The 13,750-nt window shown below is 39.6% G+C and overlaps 1 protein-coding gene across 3 annotated transcripts in view; it reads right to left on the bottom strand.

The window, feature by feature from the left end:
* TTC7A (tetratricopeptide repeat domain 7A) overlaps positions 1 to 13,750 on the bottom strand; it is a 164,112-nt gene that overhangs the window by 91,869 nt on the left and 58,493 nt on the right. For all 3 annotated transcript variants that reach the window (XM_010706791.3, XM_010706788.3, XM_010706789.3), the window contains exons 11-13: positions 9,581 to 9,698; positions 3,202 to 3,259; positions 285 to 357 (exon numbers count right to left, since the gene is read on the bottom strand). In XM_010706791.3, coding sequence (XP_010705093.1) covers positions 285 to 357; positions 3,202 to 3,259; positions 9,581 to 9,698 — 249 coding nt within the window. The remainder of the gene's footprint in view (positions 1 to 284; positions 358 to 3,201; positions 3,260 to 9,580; positions 9,699 to 13,750) is intronic.

Below are 13,750 nucleotides of genomic sequence, written 5' to 3'. Positions count from 1 at the left end.
CCAGAGTAAATACCTCTCACTCAGCCTACCCAGACAAAGTTGCTCAGAGTGGCACTATCCCAGTAGTTAGGGCTAAAAATGTTGGGAATTATATTCCCAAGGGCCATCCGCACTGTGGAATTACTGCTTTAAAAAATAAAAATCTTACACAAACAAATTCTGATTGTTACTGATTACAATGAAGGTAGGAATGAACCCTGTTTAGCATGGCTTGATCTTGTACAATTTGACTGTCCTTCTCTCACCTTCTTAATGCTTCAGTGGTTGCTAATTATTGCACATACCTGTCTGACAAGAGCCAGCTGCAGTGATAAGTAGAGGATGATTTGGTGATCTTCTCGGTCCAACTCCCGTGCTCTTTAAGAACACAACACAAAAAGAAAATGACTGTTAGATTGTACTTTCTACAACTACTTTACCACGACTCACACAAGCAGAACAAAACCAAGTTCTGTCCACTAGAAAACTAGACCCGTAATGGGATAGCATACTGAAACTTGACAAAAAGTACACTGACACTCACCTGGATAAGCCAAGCTCACAGGAAAAAAGGTGAAAAATACAACTGTCAGGATTTATATAACTTAAATCTTCATTCATCGGTAAGTATTTTGAAACTTAAATATCTAATGGAGAAAGTAGCTTTAATTCATGACACAATTTCTTTAAGGCATTATTTTAAGCAATTTAGGTGAAGGGAGATAGCTGTTTAACTTGTTCCTGTATTACCACTTCTCAAATAATAGGAGAGGGTTGGGCTGGCACCAAAAAGTAATCATCATTTATGCTACTATTTTGGCTACGAACAGGATCAGGAGCCCAAGATATCAGCTAGTGTCCAAACACAAAATATCTTCCACCCTACAAGCTCCTATTCTAACTGTTGACAGCATGCTCCCAATTTGAAAAAGAAAGATTCAGCGGGAGGCTTGAGGGTTTGATGGCAGAAGCTGAGCCTAGTTGAGAACCAGAGCCTTTGTGTCTTAGGCTAAGGCTTCTCCCATTAAACCAGCTTGGACTTCTCAGATATTATCTTCTGGTCAACGGCTAGCAATAGTGCATACTGCAGAAAGCGTTTGGCCAGTGAAGACTGCAGCATCTCCAGAACTCAATGTGGCTTCTGCAAGGCCAGAAGTAGGAACGGACAGACAGGGAAGAACCATTCCTCCCCAGCTATACTCAGCATGAAGATGCAACCTGAGTTCACCACTCTGCAGAGAAGCCCTTAACCAGGCCAGCTACCAGGCAAAGTTTAAGGCACCTAACTTAGCAGCAATGCTGAACGCTGGCTCCTGCCATGTAGCAGCCCATCTCCAATACCACTGGATTATCCCCGTTGAGAGTTGCAGATGCAAGAAGCTCGCTCCTGGCTCTGTCATGCAGTAAAGCCGTTGCACATAGGAAAGGCAGAAAAGAGGAAGGTCCCTTATAGCAAGCTGACATTCCTGACCTCTTCATGGGTGGTGCTCAAGGATGATAAAAAAGCCTGCACCTGCACTGCATTGTTCAAAGCAACCACAGTCAAAAGTCTTTATGAGGAAGAAACGACAAGCTGGCAAGGCTAGTGGTTAGAAACCTGCCAAAACTACTCATTTGCCAAGAATAAACAAATGAAAATCAAGTAATTTGGAAATAAAAATTGAGGAAAGTTGATGATATAAAGCTGGAGGAGTGGCTGACACACCAGAAGGCTGTGCTACCATTCAACAAGATCTGGACAGACTGGACAGTTGAGAAGGAACAATTAGTTTAACCTAGTGATGAGGTTTAAAAAGAGCAAGTGTAGCATCTTGCACCTGGCGAGGAATAACCACATGCACCAGTACAGGTTAGGGGATGACCTGCTGAAGAGGAGCTCTGTGGAGAAGGACCTGGGTGTTCTGGTGAACAACAGGTTGGCCAGGAGCCAGTAGTGTGTCCTGGTGGCTGAGAAGGCCAAGGGAATCCTGGGGTTAATTAAAAAGACCACAGCCAGCAGATCAAGGAGGGCCACAAAGATGATCCAGGGCCTGGAGCATCTCCTGTATAAAGAAAGACTGAGTAACCCGGGTCTGTTCAGCCTGGAGAAAAGATGACTGGAGGGGGGAACAGAAAAGAAACAGAGTTTTTAAACTACTATTAAGTTTCCTCAAAATGTATTAGAAAAATACTTCATTCAAACTTCCAGCTGAAAAGGCCACTGATAAGGATGGCTACAAGCCAAACTGCGGTCTGAGAAATTCTAGAAGTAATTTAAAAAGAGATGAAAAACAAAGGTAAAAAAAACAACAACAACAACAACCCAACAAGGAAAAGAAAACCAAACCCAGGCATATAGAAAAATACTAGCAGCTACTGTCAGAACACTCCTGTTTGGCTGAAATCTGAGTACCTAATTTCTGACTAGAAGCTTGTCTGCTTCCTAGCTAGTGTTAAGATACCGTGAAAACAAGCTACAGCCAGTGGGAAAGGTCAAAGCATAAAAATAAATGCACTTTAAAAGCACTGCAGCACTGCAATTACAGAAAAACTGGGCAGTAGCAAAGGTATTACATTGGAGCCTGAGACTGATCTAAATAGTGACCATATAAATGGCTTTTAAAATATACACTTTTTAATCTTTCAGATCCTTATGGGATAAATATCCAGAATTACATTTGTAGTTTCAGTTTGGCAAAAGTAAGTTTCTACTACCACTTGCTCCTTGCAATCACTGCAGGAAAAAAGTTTTGGACAGCATCAGAAAAGCAGCTAGGATACAGTAAAGTGCTCAACTTGCTACTGTATCTGTACTGTACTTACACTGTACAGTATCTGCACTTAGAGATACCAGAGAATTCAACTTTTCATCACTTTTTATAACGCATTTATGACCACAGCAAAACCAGAATTAGATACTTCAGTCCAAGACTTAGACCACATAACTTCAATTTAGTTGCCATTTGAGATCTGTAAGCGTTTACACTTATAAATGTTAACTGTCCTACCACTTGCACAATGCTTTTAGAGGCAGAACAAGTACTCTTACCTTGGATATTCAACCAAATAATTGCCACATTTCACCATCACAAGGATGTCTTTGACATGTGACTGCTGAAATTTATGGAAGTGTTTTTAAAATTTCTGAGTAATGTCATACAGAAAGTAAAACATTTTTAAAAAATTATTCTGGATTCATCAAAAGAACTACATAATACAGGAATCAGTACCATTCTTACTCACCTCTCCAAAGTCTGAAGTGCTTTCTTGTTGTATTCATCCTGAGTGCTCTTCAAAGTAGCTGCAGGGCAATATACAGTGTGATTTAAGAGTTGAATTCAATGTTTCAGATTTGATAAAAAACAGCTACACATGCCTCCAAACTAGAAGCATGAAAACTGTAGCAATCTCATGGTGTCTATGCTCATGGCTGGAAAACATGCCCTTTTGTTTTTAATGGATAGCACAAAAATCATATTTTAACTCAAATTCTCAATTTTATTTCTATTAACAACTCTTCAAACTCTCTTGTCTGAAACCCTGAAGTATTTTGTATTAACATATGCCACTAAAGGGGTCTGGAAGGATCAGGAGACACAATCTCTTATTGCATCTAACTAGATCCTACACCTCTTCCAGCCCAGTGTACATGTTAATGGCAGTAACTAGCTGGGCATTTTTACTCAGATACAGAGTGCCTCCAACACCATCTTCATGTAGGAGGATGTTGCAGGTGGAACAGGGGATACGAGAAGCCAGATTTACAGTTCCATGGCACAGCCCTTGACAACGTAGCATTTCCCCTGGACCACAACAAACAATCAGGTTACTTCAGATATGGCATGAGCCACTTATGCCCTCCTTGGTGCATCTAATTGCCTAAGGATCCCATCCACTAGGCTCACTCAATGTATGACTTAATTCGAGCTCTGATAAGAAGAATCATCAATCTCTTGTTACACCAGAGCATCATAAAATACCATCATCATCAAAGGAGGAAGAACTTAGAGAAGAAGGGCTCTCTCAAATCCAGAATATCTGAAAAACTAACAATAAAGTTCAGAAGTACACTAGTTGGCTGCTTTGTCTGGATCTCAAGTTTTTAGATTTTACATAGCAGTTGTTTCTTGTTCTGTTTTGAATTTGGAAGCTGCTGATCAACAGTACAAGAAAGAGACAAGTAGTTAATCATTCAGCAAACATCCACCTATGAATATATTTCACTTCCTATATAAACCAATGTAAGCTCCAGAAAAGAAAGATAGTAAATAGTATCTACTTCAGCAACAAAACCCCCCAAAAATCAAATACTCGTATAAGTTAAGAGTTGTCTTCTTCTACAAGTTGTACAAATGTAGTAAGTTTCTTTAGATTATCCAATACGCTAGTAAGCGAAACTTTAAAAATTATTTTTCCTAAGTAGTTGCAGTCATCAAACCTTTTTTACTCCTATGCCTTTCGATAGTTCTTCTAAACATCAGCTTTATCTGGGAGGAACAGCAATCTTCAGGATTTCCCAAATCACAAAGATAAAAACAGTTGCTTACCTCATAAATTCTGCTCTAAATAGTAAAAACTGAACAAAAATACATAATTCAAAGAATAAATTTGAAGATATGTGCTTTCATGCAAAACATAGCATTTATAAAAAACTGGAAACACTTCACTCTCAATATCCTTAAAATGAATATTCTGGTCCACTGCCAAATACCAAAAAACAATGAAGAGGGAAAGCTTACAGAAAAGTATTTTAGAAAATCATGATTGATATTTATGTAAAAATACCCGAGGAGGCGCTAGGAAGGATTTGATCACAGCTGTAAGCATTCACCCAGAAAAACATATCAGATTGTGCTTCTTATGGAAACTACAAGATTCCCTATGTATATGTAACTGAGTAGTTCTAGAGACATATTACGCAATGAGGAAGATGGAAAGAGATTTAACGTTCGTCCTCCAAATAACCACAAAAAGGAAAAGCTAGAAGAACTTTCAGGTTCAGTCTGGTATCACTTGACTGAGTGGGTGTTCAACCTAGAAAGTAAGAGTACCAATATGTGGTGGAAATGATGTCGGCACTGATGAGGTGGGACATACGAGTCCCACTTCCCACAGCATGAACTGCATATTCAGTTGCAAAGTTGCAAATCTAGTTGTCTCTAGATTTGTGTTTAAATTGGCCAAACAAATTGAAATTTGAGTTCTTCCATTTCAATAAAAAAGCAACTAAGTGATTTTGGGAGAGATGAAAGAGAAGGAAAGCTGAAGTGATGACTGAACAAGTTTATAGTCAAAATCAAATCATATTTCCACTAAACAAAAACCAAGCTCAAAATGTGATTCACAGGCTCTGTTCCAATGTTTTACCACACAGTCTTCAAGACCAATCCCAAGTACAAAGGCCACATAGAGTTAAGAGGTAGCTCTTAACAGTAATTCTTAAGTTCTTCCCTCTCTTTCAAAGCAGAAAAATGTACATTTTTTTACACAAAATCTGTCTGTAAGAGAGGCTGGGCCATTGATCATCACCTCAATATGGCAAAAATTTTCAAACAAAATGCAGAAAAACAGGGAGCTGAATTTGGAAGGTCAGTTTGGAAGAGCACTGTACCTTTACACATCTAGCTCAGCAGCTGCTGAATCTATTTTTGGCACATTTAAGTCAGCTTTGCATAAAATGAACAAAACTCCCAAGTATGCTGGTACTGGAGGGCAGACATGAGAGCAGTAAGCTGAAACACTTAACAGATTGGGAACATCTTTATTGCGATCTTTTAGGTTCTTCCTACTGCTCCTCTTCCATGTATTTCTAGGTCTTTATCAGAGATAACACATGTACACGCTAGATGCATAAAGATGATATGACTCAGTGTTTAATATTTATGCCTCAAGTTTACAAAACCTGTGCAAGATCCTCCTACTCCTATGCCCCTCCTCACACATGCCCTTTCCCTCTCCTTACCAGAATTAGACTTTATTTTCTTACATAGCAAGAAGTCACTATCATGAGCACAGTTGTGACGGTTTTACAAATAAAAAGGCAACAGAACACATTATTTAGACTAAAATAAAAGCAGAGCAAAGCACAGTCTAACCGAAGTAAGAGAGACAACACAGGGGATTTTAAGTTTCTAAAACTTCAGAAGATGTTCCTGTAAAAACAGTACTTTTCAAACATCACCTTAGAAGCCTAATATTTATTCTCTGAAGCACTCTCTGTTGACCAAAAATCAGCAGATTTTTCAACCTTTGGATACCAAAATAAAAGCTCTAAAGTCACATTTGAAAACAGAGGAAGGTAAACTGTGTTAATAGGAAGGTGCAGCACAGTAAGCAGTGAATGCATAGGCTGAAATAGTAATGCTGAGGACCAGCATCAAAACTAAACGTACACTGAGACAGTCCACGTACTGTGGACTGAAAAACCATAAGCAACTGCAGCATAATCAGGTCTATTTTTGTAGCACATTAGTTTTATGAGAAAATAATCTGGTTTGTGTTTTCCAGCACTCTTCTATTATGTGAATCACAATATTAAGAAGTGGGGTGGAGAGATGGAATTCAAAAATACATTTCTGACAACTAATACAGCAAGTTATGCAGTTTCAGCATCCAAAATCACAATTAATGATTGCATGTGCTGATCATCTCCAGATGCAAAAAAGCTGTGTCCATTCACTAATAATAAATTTTTCATTTTAATTTCTCTTTTTAACATTAACTGGTACTGATTAGCATACATTTACCATTAACAGTTTACCAATTATTTATAACACTAGGAAAATTTTCCAATTCAGTCTCTGATTTTGTGGTCTTCTAACAGAATTCTAAATGAGAACAGAGATGCAGTACACTCTTTCTCTCATTTCTGTAAAGAGAGTGAAGGTTTGTTACTGTTGTTTGTTTGTACTGAGCCTTAACAGTATGTGTGGAACTGACGTTAGATAAGAGCAGATTTATTTCACAAAGCATGCTGAACTTGTCTCTCCTCTTCAGCCTGTGCTAAACTCGTCTCACTTTTCCTTTCTCTAGTGAATCCTTCATGACAATGCAGCTTACGCCAAAACTGGAACTACAAGCAGCAAAAGGTTTGCTGTTGAAAATTGCCTCACTGGGAACAGATTTGGGATGTAGAAAATTTAGATGTATGGACATTCGGTATGAACAAGAAATATATGCTTTTAAGAATGAGGCAAAAGCAGCAATGACTTCCTCTGAGGACACATCTTTCAGCAACTTCATAGAGTCCTCTTCCAAAAACCACATAATTAGACATTAAGGACTGCAAAGCTACATACTTATGGCCAGCACAAGTTTCAGGAAATCTTATTTCATCCAGGAGCAAATCTAATAGTTGTAAAATGAGTCTATCGAATGCTCCCTTGAGTTCTTTGAATCATCATTCAGTAGGACTCTATCTTCTCATCTCTGCTAAATGCACTTGCTAAAAAGTGGTCATAAAGGAAGGGCTCTAATACAGCTCCTCAGCGCCTTTGGCACACAGGATGATAAATATTTACTGAAATTATATTAAAGAGAGAAAATCTAACCTTGGTTGGAAGGTAGTTTTATATTACTGCTGCAAGCTTTGCAAGACAGTTGGTTGAATATCTCTGAAAACAATGATTAACTGAATATCAGCTTAAGTGGGAAGCTACAGAAGTCATATATATACACACAGATGTTTGCATGTCTGCATATATCACTACAAACTGGTATAAACACAGTGATATAAGACTATGAAGCAGAGTAGTTGTCTTCCTTTCAACGTGTTCTATTCGTGATTCCTCACTAACAAAAGCTTGTTTGTTTGTTTTCTAATGTCTCACTAGTGTAAATTTGACGTTTTCTACTGAAATGCTGCTATGTATTCATGATTACTATGTTTTTGAAGAACATGATCCATTTTATTAAAATTAATAAAATGTAGCCCGAAGGTGAAAATACACGCTTCAGATTTTTCCCAAATAACAGTGGCTCTACTGATCTACTGGCTACAGATACAAGGATGAGAAGGCAGGTATTCCAATGTTTCACAACAAAATCACACACGAGGTAACTGTTGCGATAATTGTTTATTTTATGTTACAAAGAACACTTACTACAACACTTGAGCTAAACAGGTGTATACTTGGAAGACTGCTCTTCCATAAGAGCTTCCAATCTGCATTTTGCTTTACCAAGGTATGTTTAAAGCCAGACCACAATACATGCCTCTACAACTCCATTCTTTAAAAACCTTCTCCTTTCCATTGAGAATAATAAATAGAATGGACTTAGGACAAAAATCTTTCTATCTCTGAAAACAGTCTCTGGGATCTCATACAGCTTTAGGGACAGTTCATACAAAATCTAGGCAAAATGCCCTAAGGAACTAGGCTATAAAGCAGAACTCAATGTTTAATGAACTACTTAAAAACAACACGAAACAAAAAACAACATTAAAAAAAAAAAACAAAAACAAAACCAACAAAGTTCGGATTAGGAAGGATATACGTTTCTTGACACTGTCTTTGTAAGGGGAACTATTCAAAGTCAGAGACATGGAGAACTACAGAAAGCAACAATGCATGTTTCCCTCCATGCTGGAAAGCTGTTCTCAGAAGGCCTGATTGATGACTGGGTGAAAAAAAAATATACTGCACTACTGAAGAGTACAAGCCACTTCTACAATCACATACCTTGCAGAATTGTAACTTGAAAGGTCTGAGCACTTCCACGACACTATACGAACTGTCATTTTAGCTTTGTTTCAGGCTCATTTGCCCTAAGAAATTTGTTTATGTGGAACACATCTGATAGAAAAACATGTGGTTTGGACTGCCAAACTGCTTAGGAAACAAAACAGCTCAGCTATTATTTAAAGAAGCTGTATTAGGAGGCCTTTTACCTATGTTAGAAATCACAGAGAAAGGAAGGCTGTCCCCAGCTGTGAGCCTGATGAAGGTCAAATCCAGATCTCATCCAGCCACCAGGACTTGCAGCCCTTAGGCTACAAAGAACCAATTCTACAGAAGCACAGTCTAATCACATAAAAACCAAGTAATCAGTATTAAAAAATTACATTCTTACTTTCAGTGATTTGTATCTAGTCAATCCATATGTACCAATGAGAGAGATATTTTTATCTTGTTTACTTCTAAGCAGAGAAAGAAACTACATCAGGGAGAGGTTGAATCTCTGCAGGGAATCAGTATCATGCCAGGAACCAAAGTCAGGCATTTCTGCCTCCAGTTCTTGGACTGTATTTCTTTATGTGATTTATGAGTGGGTGACAAGAATACGAAAATAGATCGAAAGTTCCATTTTTTGTTGTGCAAATAAGTGAAATAAATGTATAACAAATATCCAAATGAATCACACCAAGAATCATCGCATACAGTCAGAGAAACATCTCCTAAGCAATGATTTGAGTTTCTTCCTTTACTTAAAAGCTTCACTTTTATTACCATAGAGGACAGTACTCTGAGGAACTGAACAGTCCCCGCTTGTCTTGGGATCTGATTATTTTCTAAATCCAGCCATCACTAAAGGCAGAGTTTCTAATTAATTTCCCACTGCTTGCACCCAAGAATCAGAACAGATGTTTCATACAGCACACCTGACAAACAGGATAACTCACCATCAGTAGCCTGAAGACTATATGTCAGACCCAGTGCCAAGTAACCCTTTGCTAGGGACTCTCCAGCATCCTCACCCAGGTCTATCACCATTTTAGCAAAGTATTCTCCTTCTTCCAGCTGCAAAAGAAGACAGAGGTTGAGAATTTCAGGCATTTCTACTATACCTGCATGTCTACTACACCTGCTTCAATAAGGTTATCTTTTTATACATACCCCTACAGTCATCTGAGAGACGCTCACAACAGTGACTTCAGTGACCAAGTGACTAAGCACTTACAGAAAGGAGAACACAGAAGGCCAGATTATTAGACCCTGATGCACAGCCACAGTTTTCAGAAAGGTTTTGGTTTTGTTTTAAGCACCTGCCCTAAACTATTTCCAGATGTTTAAGGTTAAGGAAGGACAATATCTTATTTTTGTATTTCTCTACAGGGAAATAATGTAATCTTAAGTATCAATGGACTAGCTACTTACATACTATTCTGGCAATAGATAAAAAGTTCTAACAGGTGTCTTCCTTTAAAGGAAGAACTTCTAGGTTTTCTCTACATTGCCTTTAAAACTTAGAATAGTGCTCCTCACTTCTGATCTTATGGGTTATCACATCCTTAATCCGTAGAAAAGACTAAGGCCTATAGATGTATCTGGAAAGGTCAAGGTTAGACAAGTACAGGCAAAAGCTGTAAGTGATGCTTGAAAGGCACAGACTCTACAGGAATACCTCATGTGCATACAAGGTGATCTGCAGAGCTTGTCAGCCATAATCAGAGTGACCAGCAATCAGACACCACTACACTACCCCAGAAATCCTACTGTTGGAAACTTTTATGACAAGACTACCGACTTTCTGGGATGGAATTACTTTGTTTGGGGGAAACATTTTTGTTTGAAAGCCAGCCATTTTAGATGCAAATACTGCAGCAGTAACTGAAATGTGCTCTTATTACTCAGCTTTGTCAGTTTTCAGCAACTCATATTTCTTTGACATCGAAAACTCATAAAGAATTGGAATCAAAAATATACCAGCAGATGAAAAATTCTCCTTCCGTAGTGATCTGTGTGTATATTACTTAAGAATAGAATTGACTTGATAACCGCAGCCTGTCAAGGGAGCTCCTAGTTACATCCCTTGCAGACATTCGGGTGATGACACGAATTAACAGCTACATAAACAGAGGAGCTGGTATTTATTAGATGACATCAAACATAATGAAGTCTTTACCTGATAATCAGTGTATGGAAAAAGACTGAAAAGTCTGCAAATTAAGAGGCAGTTTCCACTGCTTGGGTGTTCTCCCCACTTGTGCAGCTCCCAGAGGCCACAACACGTCAACCAGATGCAGGCCCGTAATTTAAAATTTCCAAAATCTCCAACAAGTCGATGGCCAGTCACCCAGGGACCAACATGTATTTGGTCATCAAACTGCTGACTGGAAGCACTATGAACTGTCACAGTGTTGCTGATTACCTAGTCAATAATGACCCAGAAAAATACTAATTGAAAAAGAAATACCTCTCAGAAACAGCAAGCAAATTGCAAGGATCATCTTTAACAGTAAAATCCAAAGTCTACTGCAAACACTAGAAATAATTCTGCTGACTTCAGAGATGCTCAGATGCCATCCTTTAAACTCGCAATCACAGCAGGAAGACTGAAGTTTGTTCCAGGATACTTTTAAATCCTGTAGTCAGCTCTACTGACTTCCCTGCCACATACTAAAGCATGTTCTGGACCAGAGCCTAGGACAATGGAAGAAGAAAAAGTCCCATGACTCAGCACGGGGTGGGAGGGGAAAACACATGAAACAATAATGAAATTCTTCAACTCTCAGAAACTTTTATATAAAGCATGAAATCTCTGCAATCAAAAATTTAATTATGCACCTCTTTTGCTACCATAAACAGCATTATTCCCACTCTATTTCTTCATTGTTTCTCCACCCCACATGCACTTTCAGCTAAGAAGTCTCCATCAGATGAAGAAAAGAGATATGCAAGGAATTCTAATAACTATCAAACAAGAGTAGGAGAGGGTTGAGTCTGTGGAAGAAAAAAAGAGATTAAATGAAAGGTTTGGAACTGAAATGGAGACGTCTAAAATTGAAGAGATTTTACTCCATTGTTTCTCAGAATGGTCGCCTGATGGTGTTTGTAGTTCCTGACTGATGGCCCACACTGAATAAATCAGCAACACACCTTTCAGTTTTATTGCCTGCCAGTTATCTAGGGCCACCTGTGAGTGTCAGATTAATATTTTGTATGAATAATTAAAACCACAGCTTTTCAGAATGACTGAAAGAGCGCTTCTAGTACAATAATTCTTGTAAACTTTATTCATACTAACACTAATCGCACTTTGACTAGCTACAAAGGCTCTCATGAATGCAAACTTTGGTCAGTTGAAGGCTGCACTGAAAAAAAAAAAGGACATTGTAAACACCAGCACAGCTCAGCAGCTGGTTCTGCTTATGAGAACATTTACTTTTCCTACTTACAGCACTCAGCCACTTTCTCTGCCAGCCCTGCTGTGACTGCCATCTGCCCCCTCTTCTCTCATTTGCCTACTCTTAAATCACCCTGAGCAACCATGAAAAGCAAAACCTTCCATTCAAATCATCCAACGTTTCAACTCTTCAGGGCAAACTGCCCCTAGCCTGCCCGCACTCTGGGTGAAAAATCCTTCTCTACACACTTCATTGACTGAGGCACCAGGAGCCAGCCTGAGCTGAGATCTGTCAGATGAGCTGTGTCCAAGGGGATCCTTACACACATGAGGTGCCTGCACTCTGCTGTAACAACAGGAAAGGGAGGGTTAGAAACCTCCAAACCAGGCCTCAATTCCTCTAGATCCCACTGGGTACGACTTTTCTCAGCTGCAGCTCCTACAGTTTGCCACGTATCTTGAAGCACCAGGAGCCGCTGTTCCTTTCCCCTCTCCTCATGGGGTGAGAGTCATGTGAAGTCTCACTCTTTGGGACTCTCAGAAGTTGCAAGTTCAAGCTACGCAGAAGTCAGCTAAGACACAGAAAGCATAAGCAGAAGACAGCCATTTCTACTCCAGTTGCACAACCAGGTGGCCAGACTCAACATGAAGGGAACTCAAACAGTTTATTCACTTCAAACGAGAACTCCAACTTAAAATGGTGCAATGCTGCATTGGCAGGGCAAGGAACATTGATAAAAACTGTTGTAACTTATAGGCCATTGCTAGCAAACTCTAGGCCACAGGATACCAGGTGTCCCCCAGACAGCAGGGATGGCACAGCATCACATCATCACTAGAAAATGCACAAGTACTGCTATTATCCGGTTGCCAGCAGCGCCAACAGCAGCTCCCAAGAATGCGGAAAAAGGCATTTCTTTGGTCATCAGTATGCTTGTAACAGCTTGAATTCACTTCCCTTAGAATCATTACTTGCTATTTCTTCAGAAGCAATAAAACCAAAGTCTTAAAGCCCCACAGCTACATCTCTGATTTGGCCCTTACTCTTGCTAAATTCCTCTGAATACTTCATACTGAATAGCTTTTTGAGTAAAGGGCTGCAGAGAGAGGCTTCTTGCCTTCTGAGATCTCTATGGCAGAAAGCAGGTGTCGGGGAAAACAAGCTAAAGGGAACTTTCCATATTTTGAACTGAAGTTATACTACCTGTCAGGAGGCACTTGGAAGCACTAGCTAAACAACTTTTCCCCCACACCAGAAAAGAAGCATGCAGCTGGCACTTGGAGAGAAAAAGGCTGCCAAACCACAAGCTGACACTGGTAAGACTGTAATGCTGCGTCACTGTTTTTTTCCCTTCCACCTCCTCTATCATCTTGGATGAAAACAGAGTAGTTGTTAGTTGCACAACCCTGAGGGTTGGCTGTTCCAGCTACTCCTGTTATTTGACCGCAGGTCAGGTGAGTGCTCCAGCCAAGCCCAGAGGCACACTGACAAGTGGGGAACAGCAGGTGCTGTCCCCTGGCCTATCGCCACCCAACTGGTTTCCAACCACCACCCAGTGTGTTTTTAGAAAAGCTCAAGCCCTACACCACTGAATCTACACCCTCCAGGACTGCAAGTGGACTGCAGTTCCCACCAGGATAGATTTAGAAAAATGAAGACAAGCAAAACTGATGTTACGCTGCAGCACAGAACTGACATTCTACTGCGCTGAGAAGGGGAGTGCAC

This window comes from Meleagris gallopavo, chromosome 2 (genome assembly GCF_000146605.3).
Source record: "Meleagris gallopavo isolate NT-WF06-2002-E0010 breed Aviagen turkey brand Nicholas breeding stock chromosome 2, Turkey_5.1, whole genome shotgun sequence".
Classification (NCBI taxonomy): domain Eukaryota; kingdom Metazoa; phylum Chordata; class Aves; order Galliformes; family Phasianidae; genus Meleagris; species Meleagris gallopavo.
Note: the sequence above shows the minus strand (reverse complement) of the source record. Positions and strands in the feature narration are given on the sequence as shown.